Below are 14,776 nucleotides of genomic sequence, written 5' to 3'. Positions count from 1 at the left end.
CGGGGACTCATGACCGGCCGTTTTCTGATATCCCAAAGACATGGTCTAGACGGTGAGCGCAGTTTTGGGGTTCCAGGGTTCTGTGGCACTGGGGATGAGCCAGTTCTACGCTGGTGCCACCAGCTGAAGTCTCGCGGGAGGAAATGGAACAGCAGATCGACTGCTGGGGGCTCTGTGCTTGCGTGCTCTCACTTCTCTAGTTGGTGGGGGATAGTTTGTTGCCAAATCTCGAGTCTATAACTCAGAAAAAACAGTGACACAACAGACATCCAACACCCTAAATTAACAAGTTATTTGCCTTTGTTGGTCTCCCCTCTCGCTGTAAAAAGGGGACACCTCACTATCCCTTTATTAGGGAGAAAGAGAGCCTCAGGTATGTTGAATAGTCGGCTGAACTGTTAGTTTTTGTTGTACTGTAGATCATAGTCTCTCTTTGGGGCTTTGCTATTGCTTGCTTGGTGAGTGGAGGAGGGTGCTGCATTTGTAATTAATTTAGATCACTTTGTAGAGATCTGTTTTCACTTTGACATGAAAGAGTCTTTTTCTGTTGATCAGTGTCAAAAAAAAGGTCAAATTAAATCCACTGCGATTCAATGTTGTAAAATAATAACACATGAAAACTTCCCAGGAGGTTGAAGACTTTTTATAGGCACGATGTATTTACTTGTTTGAAGAATTTGCTGTGTTGCGTTGGTGTGACATCCAACAAAAACACCAGCATTCAACAATTATAAAGAATAATGAATGAAATATTATTGATTGAAGTACCGGTATGGAATAAATGTGTTTAAATACATAATAATCAGCATGTTGTTACAAGGCAACAGCATAATAAAAAGTGGTTTAAAGTGTCTATAGTGCAGTGCAGGACTGAGGTAATAGATGGAAGGAGGTGGTCTAGAGTTGCTGATTTGATTAACTGCCTAGCAGAAGAAACTTTTAAGTTTATGTGAAGTTTTTGTTTCAATAGCCCTATAGTGCATTCCAGAAGGGATATTTTCTTTCTTTGTTCTGGACACAGTGATGGTAGACTGCAGCCAATGACATTCTCTGCTGACCTGACAGCTTGTTGTAGTTTTCATATATTGTGAGACAATGCTGCACAAAACCAGGCAGTCATGGCTGATGCGAGGATGCTTTCTCTCCTGGCAGTGTAGAATTGCGCCAGTATGATCTGGGGAAGATGGAATTTGACCAATGACTGGAGGAAATACATCCTCTGCTGAACCCTTTTTTGTTAACGAAGGAGTTATGCTTCTCCCACATGAGGTGCTACAAAATAATGATGCCCAGGAACCCGAATGTAGAAACAGTGCTAACTGTACAGATACTGAACCATATTGGTTTAATGGAAAAGTTATAGACTTATCTTTACTGAGAGTTAACTTCATAAATCTTCAATAATTAACAGAATGTAAGCACAATTCAAAAGGAAAACGAAAATTAAACATAAACTATACACAATTCTACCAAGAATAAAAAAATTAGAACAAAAATAAACTCATTTTAGTGTAAAGTGATAGAGGTGGTCTTAGTGCTCCTAAACTGGAGTGATTCAGCTTGCTCCAGTTGGATCAAGACCGAAGAGCTAAAGAGAAGTAGTTCCTCTTGAACCTGGTGGCGTGGGACTCCAAGTTTCTGGACCTCCTGCCCAATGGCAGCTACAAGAAGATGGCATGTCAGACGGTGGGGATCTCTGATAATGGATGTCGCCTTCTTGAGGCAGCACCTCCTGTAGATAGTACCAATGATGGGAAAGCATTTGCACATAATCATTGTGTATTTAATGTTCCAATAATATTTAAATAACCTTGTGTATGTGTATATATATATATATATATATATATAATTTGATTAAGCATTCTTTTTCATTTAAATAATTAGTTATAGTTTACTGTAAAAATACTAAAATTGCATGCACCATGATTCTACATGATATGTAGAGAGTAATCCCAAAGCCAGACCTGATTTCCTGGACTCCCGTATTTTCTTTGAATTAGCTTAATGATTTGAAACTACTAGACATTATATTGGCAACAAGGGATTTTGAAAATGAACCCTACATGGCTACTGACATATTAAAGCGGTGCAAAATGTTCGAACTAAAATAAAATGCTGTGATGAATGGCAAGTAAAAATGACACCCCAGCACGGGGAGAGACTCACGGTTTAAAACAGAAGCAGCCTGTACATGTTCTTCAGAAGGGAAGATATGACCAAGCTTTTTTTTAAAGAAAAGCCAGAAAATGGAAGAATTGGGGATCCATAAAGAAGTGAGTACTAGGTGACCATAATCATTTTAAGAAATGGCTGGCTACGTTGAAAAGATTGACAAGTTTGATTATACAACGATTAATTGGCTCATGTATACTGAGCTAATTGAACAATATTTTGAAACAAATGAAATAACCAGTAAGAAGGGAGTGCCTATTTTGCAAAGTGTATTAGGTTTAAAGGCATATAGTTTGCTTTGAAGTTTGATAGCTCCAAATAAACCTGCATAAGAACATGAGGAACAGGAGCAGGAGCAGGCCATCTGGCCCGTCGAGCCTGCTCCACCATTCAATATCACGGCTGATCTGACCATGGACTCATCTCCGCCTACCTGCCTTTTCCCCATAACCCTAACTTCCACTATTATGCAAAAATCTATACAACTTTGTCTTAAATATATTTACAGAGGTAGCCTCCACTGCTTCATTGGGCAGAGGATTCCACAGATTCACCATTCTCTGGGAGAAACAGTTCCTCTTCATCTCCATCCAAAATCTATTTCCCCAAATCTCGAGGCCATGACCCTGAGTCCTAGTCTCACCTACCAGTGAAAACAACCTTCCTGCCTCTATCTTATGTCAGGATTACCTCAGTGGTTGGTATGTTGACGGAGAAGATCCTGAAAGGCAGGTTTTATGAACATTTGGAGAGGCATAATATGTTTAGGAATAGTCAGCATGGTTTTGTCAAAGGTATGTCGTGCCTTATGAGCCTGATTGAATTTCTTGAGGATGTGACGAAACACATTGATGAAGGTAGAGCCATAGATGTAGTGTATATAGATTTCAGCAAGGCATTTGATGAGGTGCCCCATGCAAGGCTTATTGAGAAAGTAAGGAGGCATGCGATCCAAGGGGACGTTGCTTTGTGGATCCAGAACTAGCTTGCCCACAGAAGTCAAAGAGTAGTTGTAGATGGGTCATATTCTGCATGGAGGTCGGTCACCAGTGGTGTGCCTCAGGGATCTGTTCTGGGACCCCTATTCTTCATTATTTTTATAAATGACCTGGATGAGGAAGTGGAGGGATGGGTTACTAAATTTTCTGATGACACAAAGATTGGGGGTGTTGTGGATAGTGTGGAGGGCTGTCAGAGGTTACAGTGGGACATTGATAAGATGCAAAACTGGGCTGAGAAGTGGCAGATGGAGTTCATCCCAGATAAGTGTGAGGTGGTTCATTTTGGTGAGTCAATTATGATGGCACAATAAAGTATTAATGGCATGACTCTTGGAAGTGTGGAGGATCAGAGGGATCTTGGGATCCGAGTCCATGAGATACTCAAACCTGCTGCACAGGTTGACTCTGTGGTTAAGAAGGCATGTGGTGCATTGGCTTTCATCAACCGTGGAATTGAGTTTAAGAGCTGAGAGGTAATGTTGCAGCTACATAGGACCCTGGTCAGACTCCACTTGGAGTACTGTGCTGAATTCTGGTCACCTCACTACAGGAAGGACATGGAAATCATAGAAAGGGTGCAGAGGAGATTTACAAGGATGTTGCCTGGATTGAGGAGCATGCCTCATGAGAATAGGTTGAGTGAACTCAGCCTTTTCTCCTTGGAGTGATGGAGGACGGGAGGTGACCTGATAGAGTTGTATAAGATAATGAGAAACATTGATCATGTGGATAGTCAGAGGCTTTTCCCCAGGGCTGAAATGGCTAGCATGAGAGGGCATAGTTTTAAGCTGCTTGGAAGGAGGTACAGAGGAGATGTGAATGCTAAGTTTTTTTACGCAGGGAGCGGTGAGTGCGTGGAATGGGCTGCCGGCGATGGTGGTGGTGGTGGAAATGATAGGGTCTTTTAAGAGACACCTGGATAGGTACATGAAGCTTAGAAAAATAGAGGGCTATGGGTAAGCCTAGGTAGTTCTAAGGTAAAGACATGTTCGGCACAGCTTTGTGGGCTGAAGGGCCTGTATTGTGCTGTAGGTTTTCTATGTTTCTATCTATCCCTTTCAGTTACTTATCAGGAATTTTATATCCAGGATCTGCCTGTATCAGCCAGACAACCCTGCCCGTCAAAGCTCTGCTGCACCAGTTATAACTCACATTGTCCAGGTTCAGTGATACCCCTCTGCTCACTGATGTGCATTGGTTCATGAACAGCTAGCACTCAATTTTAAAATTCCTCTCTGTTACCAAACCCACCAGGGCCTTCCCTATTGGTGAAATAATGGCCATTACAATGATCTAATTCTTCTCTCCAGGATATCGGTGATATGGGGTGATTACCTGAATGCAGATGATGCACTTGTGTCTTTTTGACTTGCTGCCATCTTACTGGCCAAAATTCACTCACGTTCAAGTTAATCTACAGGACGGATAATTAAGTATTGAGCTGAATGGAGATGAGTATTAGAGAAAGCAGTAACACTTGTCATAAATCATTGCCTTTTTAACAAATCATAAAGTGTGAGATACACTGATCTCAATAAACATGTCCCTCTGCTAATTTTCACCAGTGATCACTCCACATTGTGCCCATCTACTACACATTGTGCCTTCATCTGCTACACTTTCAAAGGGCCTTGCACATTATTTTAATCTTTCCACCTGCCTTTTGGAGCAATTAACACTTGTCTTAACATATAGGGTTCAATAGGTACATTTAATGTCAGAGAAATGTATACAATATTCATCCTGCAATTCTTTTTCTTCGCAAACACACATAAAAACAGAAAGAGTCCCAAAGAATGAATGAGTTAAAACTTAGAACCTCAAACTGCCCCCAGCTTCTCCCTCCCACACACAAGCAACAGCAAGGCAATGATTTCCCCCTCTCCCACCACAGGGGCCAAAATGTTTGCATGTGTTCCTGTGAGCTCACTTGCTACACTTTCAGCTATGTGGTTATTGAAAGGGATCACAAGTTTCTGCTCTTTATGACTCCCTCATCTACCTATCCCATCCCTTCCCACCCAGTCTTCTGAGTCCACTGGCACGTTTCCCTTTACCTGGCAGAGGTGTAACATCTCCCTTTACCTTCTCCTCCCTCACCAATGCCCCAGGGCCACAACAGCCCTTTCCGGTGAGCAAGAGGTTCATCTCAAATCAAATCAAGTTTAATTATCATTCAGACCACACATAGATACAGTTGAATGAGACAGCTTTCCTCTGGGACGCAAGTGCATAACATACATTCAAAATAACGAGAGAGAGAAAAGAAACACACACATTGTTCAGCCGGCCTCCCCTTTGGCCGGATAAGTGCCGGCTTCCACATCAGCAGGCCAAGCGCAGTCTTTCCTAAGACATAGCGTAGCTCCAACTTTCCCTCCATCCGGACGAGCGCCGGGTTCCCCGACACCCGGATGAGCACAGTGCTCCCCGTCACCCGGATCAGCGCAGGGCTCCCTGTCACCCGGACCAGCAGAGGCTCCCCTCCATCTGGACGAGCGCAGGGCATTCCGTCACCCGGATGAGCGCAGGGCTCCCCGTCACCCGGACGAGCGCTGGGATCCCCTCCACCCGGACGAGCGCAGGGCTCCCCGTCACCCGGACGAGCGCAGGGCTCCCCGTCACCCGGACGAGTGCCGGGATCCCCTCCACCCGGACGAGCGCAGGGCTCCCTGTCACCCGGACGAGCGCTGGGCTCCCCGTCACCCGGACCAGCGCAGGGCACCCCGTCACCCGGACCAGCGCAGGGCTCCCCGTCACCCGGACCAGCGCAGGGCTCCCCGTCACCCGGATCAGCGCAGGGCATTCCGTCACCCGGACGAGCGCAGGGCTCCCCGTCACCCGGATCAGCGCAGGGCTCCCCTCCATCCGGACGAGCGCAGGGCATTCCGTCACCCGGACGAGCACAGGGCTCCCCGTCACCCGGACGAGCGCAGGGCTCCCCGTCACCCGGACGAGCGCAGGGCTCCCTGTCACCCGGACGAGCGCTGGGCTCCCCGTCACCCGGATCAGCGCAGAGCTCCCCGTCACCCGGATCAGCGCAGGGCTCCCTGTCACCCGGACGAGCGCAGGGCTCCCTGTCATCCGGACGAGCGCTGGGCACCCCGTCACCCGGAAGCTGGGCACCCCATCACCCGGACCAGCGCAGGGCACCCCGTCACCCGGACCAGCACAGGGCTCCCCTCCATCCGGACGAGCGCAGGGCATTCCGTCACCCGGACGAGCGCAGGGCTCCCCGTCACCCGGATCAGCGCAGGGCTCCCTGTCACCTGGACGAACACAGGGCTCCCCGTCACCCGGTTGAGCGCAGGGTCCCCCTCCACCCGGACGAGCTCCGGGTTTCCCTGCACCCGGACGTGCTCTGTCTTTCTTCCCTACGACCCTGGGTATCTCCAGCATCTCTGTCACCTGGCCGAGTCCCAGCTTCCCCTTCACCCGGCCGAGCACCGGTTCCCCTGCACCCAGCCGAACGCTGCCTTCCCCTTCACCCGGCCGAGCGCTGCCTTCCCCTTGACCCGGCCGAGCTCTGTCTTCTCCTTCACCTGGCCGAGCGCTGCCTTCCCCTTCACCTGGCCGAGCGCTGCCTTCCCCTTCACCCGGACGAGGGCTGCCTTCCCCTTCACCCGGCCTGGCGCTGCCTTCCCCTTCACCCGGCCGAGCGCTGCCTTCCCCTCACCCGTCCGAGCGCCGGTTCCCCCGCACCCGGATGAGCGCCGGCTTCCACTTCTCCCAGTTGAGTACTGGCTTCCCCGTACTCTGAATCGCCCATTGAATTCTTTGACACTCCGCCGACGGTTCTGAAAAATGAACAGATCATGGATGTGGTGGGTCTGTTGTACTCATTGTTCTTGGAGTACAGTATAGACTTATGTTCATAAAAAAACACATTTTAAATAGAAAAGTGCATCTTTGGTTGGCCCCGGGAGGCCGCTCTATTGGAACACTCTGCCACCTTCCCGGAAGTCACTTTGACTGCACCTTTTCCAGCCTGTCTACTGCAGTCAGTGCTTGTCATGTGGCCTGCTCTACTCTGGAGAAACCAAGCATAGACTAGGAGACTGCAAGAGCCATCTTCAGCTCCTATTTGCTTATCATTTTAATTCTCCTTCCCACTCTCACACTATTCTCTCTGTCCTCAGCCTCCTCCATCGTCATAGAGAGGAAGAATGTCAAATTGGAAGAACATCATCTCATATTCTGTTTAGGTGATGAGCAGATTATGGAATCTAGAACAATGATGAGTGTTAAAGTTTCCTACCTCAGGTATCCACACTCCAGTGCTCTTCCCTCACACCCGCTCACTTCTCCACCCAGTTTTCTTCTTGCATTGATCCCATTTCCAGATCCCTCCTCCCTTCCCTTCCCTCACCCAGTTGCATCTGCCCTTCACCCCTTCTCATCTGTTTCCACCTCTTAACCTATCCCTCTGACCCTCCCTTTACTACCATATACCAGCAATCTTCCTCTTCCTGCTCAGTGTTGATACCTGATCTTGACCCAAGATATTGACTTTTACCATTTGCCTCCACATATGTGGTTTGATTCGCTGTTTTCTGACAGCATTCTGTTTGGATGTTCCAGATTCCAGTACTTGCAGTCTCTTTTGTCTTTTTAAGAGCTGATGAGAATATACCAGAAGCTCATTTTGAAGTGAACGAAGAATCAAGTGATGTATTATCATCTGGTTTATTTTCAGACAGATTCTGTGAAGAGCGGTGTTCAGAAAACTGGAGGGTTAATTTCAGTCTTCCCAATATATAGTCAGGGCGGCACGGTAGCAGTAGTTAGCACAACGCTTTACTGTACAGTCGAATCGGATTCCTGGATAGTACGTTGCCTCCCGGGTGCCAGGGTCCAAGAGATCTCAGATTGAGTCCTCAGTATTCTTATGTGGGAGGATGAACTGCCAGAAATCGTGGTCCATGTAGGTACCAATGACATGGGCTGGACAAGGGACGAGATTCTGCAAAGGGAGTTCAGGGAGCTTGGTGCTACATTAAAGGGCAGGATCTCCAGGGTTGTGATCTCAGGATTGCTACCTGTGTCACATGCCAGTGAGGTTAGAACTAGCAAGATTATTCAGTTTAATATATGGCTAAGGAGTTGGTGAAGGAGAGAGGGCATAAGATTTTTGGATCATTGGTCTCTGTTCCAGGGAAGGTGGGACTTGTACAGAAGGGATGGTTTGCACCTGAACTGGAGGGGACTAATATCCTGGTGGGAAGGTTTGTTAATGCTGTACAGAAGGGTTTAAACTAGAGTTGCAGGAGAACCAGAGTGCCAGAACAGATCGTGGACAGGTTGTGGAGGCGGATGTTGGTAAGACTGCTGATGAAGTTAGGAATCAAAATATTGAACATGGTGCAACAAAATCAAAAAGGGTGAATACAGGACTGAAGTTATATCTGAATCTGTGCAGTATACCAAATAAAGTAGATGAACTTGCAGCACAGCTACGGATTGGCAGGTATGATGTTGTAGGTATCAGTGAATCATGGCTGAAAGATTAACGCTGGGAACTCAATGTCCAATGACACACTTTGTATCGAAAGGATAGGCAGGAGGGCTGAGGGGGAGGATTTGCTGTGTTGGTAAAAAAATGAAATCAAATCATTAGAAAGAGGTGACATAGGGTCGGAAGGTGTTAAGTCACTGTGAATAGAGCTAAGTGTAACACGCTGGATAAGATTTTTACTGCAGCTGTCGGTATTTCATTTTAGCAGTTCTGTACGAGCAGTCTGCTCTGCTTTCAGCATGTTTAGATTTGAGCTAACGATAAGGGGTTATGTTGTTGAACTTAGGAATGTCATGTCAGCCAATCTGGATGGTGGAAATGGGAGAAGGTTCTAGAGAAAACTGGGTGGAGAAGTCTTTTGATGGTCACTGGTGTGGGTCGAGGTGTTTTTGGTGGAAGCTGGGAGAAGACAAGGTCCAGTTCTTTTTAATGTCATGATAAATGATATCTTTGATCAGGTAGGGACAGGATTTGGCAAATCATTGTTTGCAGACGATGCTGCAATCTGGAAAAGAGGAAGAAACATCAAGTATATATTAAGGCAGGTGCAAAAGGCTTTAAGGTCAGTTGAAAACTGGGTTAATAGATGGGGTTTCAGGATTTCTGCTTCTAAGTCCAAATACATGATTTTTGGCTTTAGAAGAAAGATTCCTGATTGTGAATTGTGTCTATATGATTCTCCACTAGAAAGAGTCAAGGTATACAAGTTTTTAGGTGTCTGGTTTGATGAAAGACTTACTTGGAGGCTGCATATAGATAAAGCAATTGGAAAGTGTGAGAAAGTTTTAAATGTTATGAGAAGTATTGCTGGATGCGACTGGGGAGCAGGGTGGGAAACTATGTACTTAATATATCTAGCTATGATTAGATCAGTTATAGATTATGGTTGTATTGCTCATGGTTCCGCTGCTGCGGCAGTGCTTGGAAAACTAGACATTGTGCAGTCCAAAGCACTTAGACTCTGTTGTGGAGCTTTTAGAACAACATCAGTCCCGGCAGTATGTATGGAGATGGGAGAAGTGCCTCTGCAATTAATTCGAATTCAGTTGGGCCTGCAGTATTGGGTAAAACTAAATGGATTCAATCACAGCTGTCCATCAAAGTGTCTTTTGCAGGGGAAGTCGGAGCGCCAAAGTAAAATTAAAAAATACCCATTTTTAGATTTGGTTAATAACTAGGCTGTGAAATTGAAACTGACTGAGGAAGACATAGTTGACCAAATTTGCCTGCCACCCGTCCCTTTTTGGCTCTTTCCAAAACCAGGAGTAGACCTAGTCCTCCTTTTTCAGCTTCAAGGAAGCAGTACAATTTCATCAGCATTGATCACAAATGAATATTTAAATAATAAATGGGGAACTTATCCGAAGATTTTTACTGATGGCTCAGTGGACCCAGAGAGCAGTAGGGCAGGAGTTGGGATGTATGTGTCTCAACTTGGAGTTAAGATTGGTCACCGGGTTTCAGATGGTGTTTCTGTCTTTGCAACAGAATTATTAGCAATCCTCTGGGCCTTATGGTGGATAGAAGACTCTCGACCACGTAGGGTTATCATCTGTTCGGATTCTGCTGCTGCCTTAGAGTCTATAAAAGGGAATAAATCAAAAGCTCATCCTGACATAGTTATTAAGATTCTCTTAGTGTTGTTTAGAGTAGGGAAGATGGGTTGTGCAGTTAGATTTTCATGGATACCTGGGCATGCTGGGGTGGAGGGAAATGAAATTGTGGATGGCATTGCAAAGTCTTCCTTACAGAGCAGGCAGGTAGAAATTAGAGTTCCCCTAGGCAGAGCAGAATTGAAAAGTAGGATTAAAAAAAAGGTATAGAGAAGAAGTGGCAGGAGGATTGGAAAAATGAATTAAGGGGCAGGCATTATTTTTCCAGTCACCCACTAGTTAAAAAGGTCTCAGACTGTTACCTTTTAAGTCATAGAGATATGGTGAAATTTACAAGACTTGGGTTGGGGCATTGTGGGTTAAACTATTATTTAAAGATAATAGGAAAATATCCTACTGGATTATGTGACTGTGGTAGTCCAGAGACAGTCCAGCATGTTTTGCTGAGCTGTAATCGATACAAAATTGAAAGAAGCATGCTGTTCGAGAGGCTATCTGGCTTAAATTTATTTTGGTTTTCTATTCAATCTTTGTTTGGCCATCAAGAGAATCAACATCTTATTGAAGAGTCTATCATTCAGTTTATACGTGAGACTAGGTTGTATTTGAGAATTTGAGTTCCTTGAGGTTCTATAATTAATTATCCATCCTGCGGAGGGCTGTAATACGCCTAGATGTGTCTAAACAGCTCGAAAAAAGGAGGAGGAGGAGGATGAGGATGAGGATGAGGATGAGGAGGAGGAAGAGGAGGAGGAGGACGACGACTGAGGATGCTGTCCCTGTTGCACAAGTTGCTTTATGCAGATGAATGGCTTCAAGCAGGAAGGACCAATGCTCCCGTGGGGGAGCCCGTCTGTTCGAGCGACATTCGGAAGGTGGTGTGTACTTTCAAGCTGACCGTGGGTCCACAGTGTGAGCTAAAGACAACCTCAAGTTGAGCTCCAACACGTGAACATTTGGACTGGGTTAACTGTAATGGACGTTTTATTTTATTTTTCTACTGTTTGATAACATTGAAATTTGTAAATATATTTTCTTTACAATTGTATGCAGTGTGCGATCTGTAATTTCCTGCCAACTGCTAATTGCATGGGACAGTATTTACACAGTATTCACACAGATCGGGGTTCAGGTGGTTGAGACATCCCACATTCCCGGTTTTAGTGGGACCCAAGTCATACTGACCCGAGATGCACGGAGTTTGAAAAAAAAGGTGATTTTCTCACCGAGTCCAGTGGTTGTCAGCGAGCGGCGAACAAGTCGTGTCTCTCGAGATGCCCAGTGAAAAGGGGGTTCTTAAGGAAGTGCGAGTGTAAAAAGACCCTAATGTGAGTTGTAGAGAAAGCCGAAACGGTTGTAACGATGTGGCTTACAAATTACAATGGGAGATAGAAAATGCATACCAGATTTTCAAAGGGAAGCAGGACACTACGGTGGCTGACAAGTGAAGTCAGAGCAAAAGTAAAAGCAAAAGAGAGGACATACAAGGAAGCCAGAGCTAGTGGGAAGATAGAGGATTGGGGAGCTTTTAAAAACTTGCAGAAACAATTTAAGGTGGTCATTCAGAAGGAAAAGATTAAAGGGTAAAAGCAAGTTGAGGGTAGATATAGGACCAATACAAAATGACGCTGGAGATATTGTAATGAGAGACGCAGAGGTGGCAGAGAAACTGAATATGTACTTTGCACCAGTCTTCATGGTGGAAGATGTCTGCAGTATACCAGACATTCAAGAGTGTCAGGGAAGTGAAGTTTGTGCAGTGAAAATTACAACTGAGAAGGTGCTCAGGAAGCTTAATGGTCTGAGGGTGGATAAATCTCCTGGACCTGATGGAATGCACCCTTGGGTTCTGAAGGAAGTAGCTGGAGAGATTGCAGAGGCATTAAGGAAGACCTTTCAAGAATCGATAAATTCTGGCATTGTACCGGATGACAGGAAAATTGCAAATGTTACTTCACTACTTAAGAAGGGTGGGAGGCAGCAGAAAGGAAACTATAGATCTGTAAGCCTGACATCAGTGGTTGAGACTTTGTTGGAATTAATTGTTAGAGATGAGATTACGGAGTACCTGGAGGCACATGACAAGATGGGCCAACGCCAGCATGGTCTCCTGAAATGAAAATTCTTCCTGACTAATCTACTGCAACCCTTTGAAGAAATTACAAGCAGGGTAATTTACAAGGAGATTGCAGGGAAATTACAAGGAGATGCAGTAGACGTGGTGAACTTGGATTTTCAGAAGGCCTTTGACAAGGTGCCACAGATGATGCTGCTTCGCAAGATAAGAGCCCATGGAATTACAGGGAAGTTACTTGCGTGGGTGGAGCATTGGCTGGTTGGCAAAAAACAGAGAGTGGGGATAAAGGGATCCTATTCTGGCTGGCTGCAAGTTACAAGTGGAGTTCCACAGGGGTCGGTGTTGGGACCATTGCTTTTTACTATGTATGTCAACGATTTGGACTATGGTATTAATAGATTTTTGGATAAATTTGCCGATGATACAAAGATAGGTGGAGGAGTGGGTAGATTGAGGAAACAGAGAGCCTGCAGAGAGGCTTAGATAGTTTAGGGGAATGGGCAAAGAAGTGGAAAATGAAATACAATGCTAGAAAGTGTATGGTCATGCACTTTGGTGGAAGAAATAAACAGGCAGTCTATTATTTAGATGGGGAGAGAATTCAAAATGCAGAGGAGCAAAGGGACTTGGGAGTCCTTGTGCAAGATATGGTGTGTTGCCTCCCTAGTGCCAGGTTATGGGATGTCTCATCGGTTCCAGAGTATTCTGAGGAGAGAGGGTGAGCAGCCAGAAGTCTTGGTGTACGTTGGTACCAATGACATAGAAAGAAAAAGAGAGGGGGTCCTGAAGGAAGATTACTGGGAGCGAGGAAGAAAATTGAAAAGCTGGACCTCCAGAGTAATAATCTCAGGATTACTGCCTGAGCCACGCTCTAATGAAGGTAAGAATAGCAGAATTAAGCAGATAGATGTGTGGCTAAGTAACTGGTGCAGGGGGCAGGGCTTCAAAAAACTTGGATCATTGGGATCTATTTTGGGGGAGGTATGACTTATACAAAAATGATGGGTTACACCTGAACTCAAAGGGTACTAATATCCTGGCGGGATTGTTTAATATAGCTGTTAGGGAAGGTTTAAACTAAGTTGGCGGGGGAAAGAAACCAGGGTGTTAAGGTCGAGGAAGAGGAAAATAGAAATGAGTCAAAGATATTGTGCAGCAAAGGTGGCAAGAAGGACAGGCAGGAGATTAGACAGGATAATTTGCCGTGTGATAGAAATATAGCAAAATTGGTAACAGATACTGATCTAAATGTATTGTAGTTAAATGCATGCAGCATTAGAAATAAAGTGGATGATCTTGTTGTACAGCTGCAGGTTAAAAGATATGACATTGTGGCCATCACCAAGTCACGGCTAAATGATGGTTGTGATTGAGAGCTGAATGTCCAAGGATACACAGTGTATAGGAAAGATAGGAAGGTAGGTAAAGGGGGTGGCGTGGCCCTGATGGTAAGTAACAATATCAAATCACTAGGAAGAAGGGTCATAGGATTAGAAGAGGTAGAATCCTTATGGGTCGAGTTAAGAAATGGCAAGGGTAAACAGACACTAATAGCAGCTATATACAGGCCTCCAAACAGCAGCCGGGATGTGGACTACAAGTTACAGCTGGAAATAGAAAAAGCATGTCAAAAGGAAAATGTCAAGATAATTATGGGGGATTTTAATATGAAAATGGATTGGGAAAGTGAGGAAGGTACTGGATCTCAGGAGAGGGAGTTTATAGAATGCCTATGGGATGGCTTTTTGGAGCAGCTTGTCCAGAAGCCCACCAGGGGATCGGCTGTTTTGGATTGGGTGCTGTGTAATGAGCCTGATGCGATTAGGGAGCTGGAAATAATGGAACCCCTTGGAAGTAGTGATCATAAGATGATTGAGTTCAGTTTCAAATTTGAAAAGGAGAAGCTGGTGTCAGGTGTATCAATATTTCAGTGGAACAAAGGAAATTACAGTGGTATGAGAGAGGAACTAGCCCAAGTCGATTGGAAAAGTAAGCTAGACGGAGGGACGGTAGAACAGGATTGGATGAAATTCCTACAAGAAATAAGGAAAGTGCGGGAAAAATATATTCTAAGAAAAAAGAAAATCATGAATGGAAAAATGGCACAAATGTAGCTAACAAGCCAGGTTAAGGCTAAAATAAAAGCAAAAGAGACGACATGCAAGGAAACAAAAATTAGTGGGAAAACTGAGGACTGGATGACTTTTAAAAACTTACAGAAGGTCCTAAGAAGGTCGTTAGGAAAGAAAAGGTGAAATATGAAAGGAAGTTGCCAATCAACATAAAAAAGGATACTAAGAGATTTTTAAACGTATGAAGAGTAAAAGTGTGACATGGGTAGATATAGGACCAATTGAAAATGATGCGAAGAAATTATAATGGGTAACAAAGAGATGGC

At 45.0% G+C, this 14,776-nt stretch overlaps 1 protein-coding gene across 1 annotated transcript; it reads right to left on the bottom strand.

Annotated features, from left to right (window-relative positions):
* Window positions 1-5,208: 5,208 nt before the first annotated feature.
* LOC140195942 (uncharacterized) lies at window positions 5,209-11,696 on the bottom strand. The gene is made up of 2 exons (XM_072254633.1): window positions 11,528-11,696; window positions 5,209-6,970 (listed from the first exon to the last, which is right to left on the bottom strand). The coding sequence occupies exon 2, from the start codon at window positions 6,570-6,572 to the stop codon at window positions 5,634-5,636; it is 939 nt and encodes a 312-aa protein (XP_072110734.1). The 5' UTR covers window positions 6,573-6,970; window positions 11,528-11,696; the 3' UTR covers window positions 5,209-5,633.
* Window positions 11,697-14,776: the final 3,080 nt, after the last annotated feature.

The sequence above is a fragment of the Mobula birostris genome, chromosome 4 (genome assembly GCF_030028105.1).
Source record: "Mobula birostris isolate sMobBir1 chromosome 4, sMobBir1.hap1, whole genome shotgun sequence".
NCBI classification, from domain to species: domain Eukaryota; kingdom Metazoa; phylum Chordata; class Chondrichthyes; order Myliobatiformes; family Myliobatidae; genus Mobula; species Mobula birostris.
The sequence above is the reverse complement of the archived record's forward strand: the minus strand, read 5'-3'. Positions and strand labels throughout refer to the sequence as shown.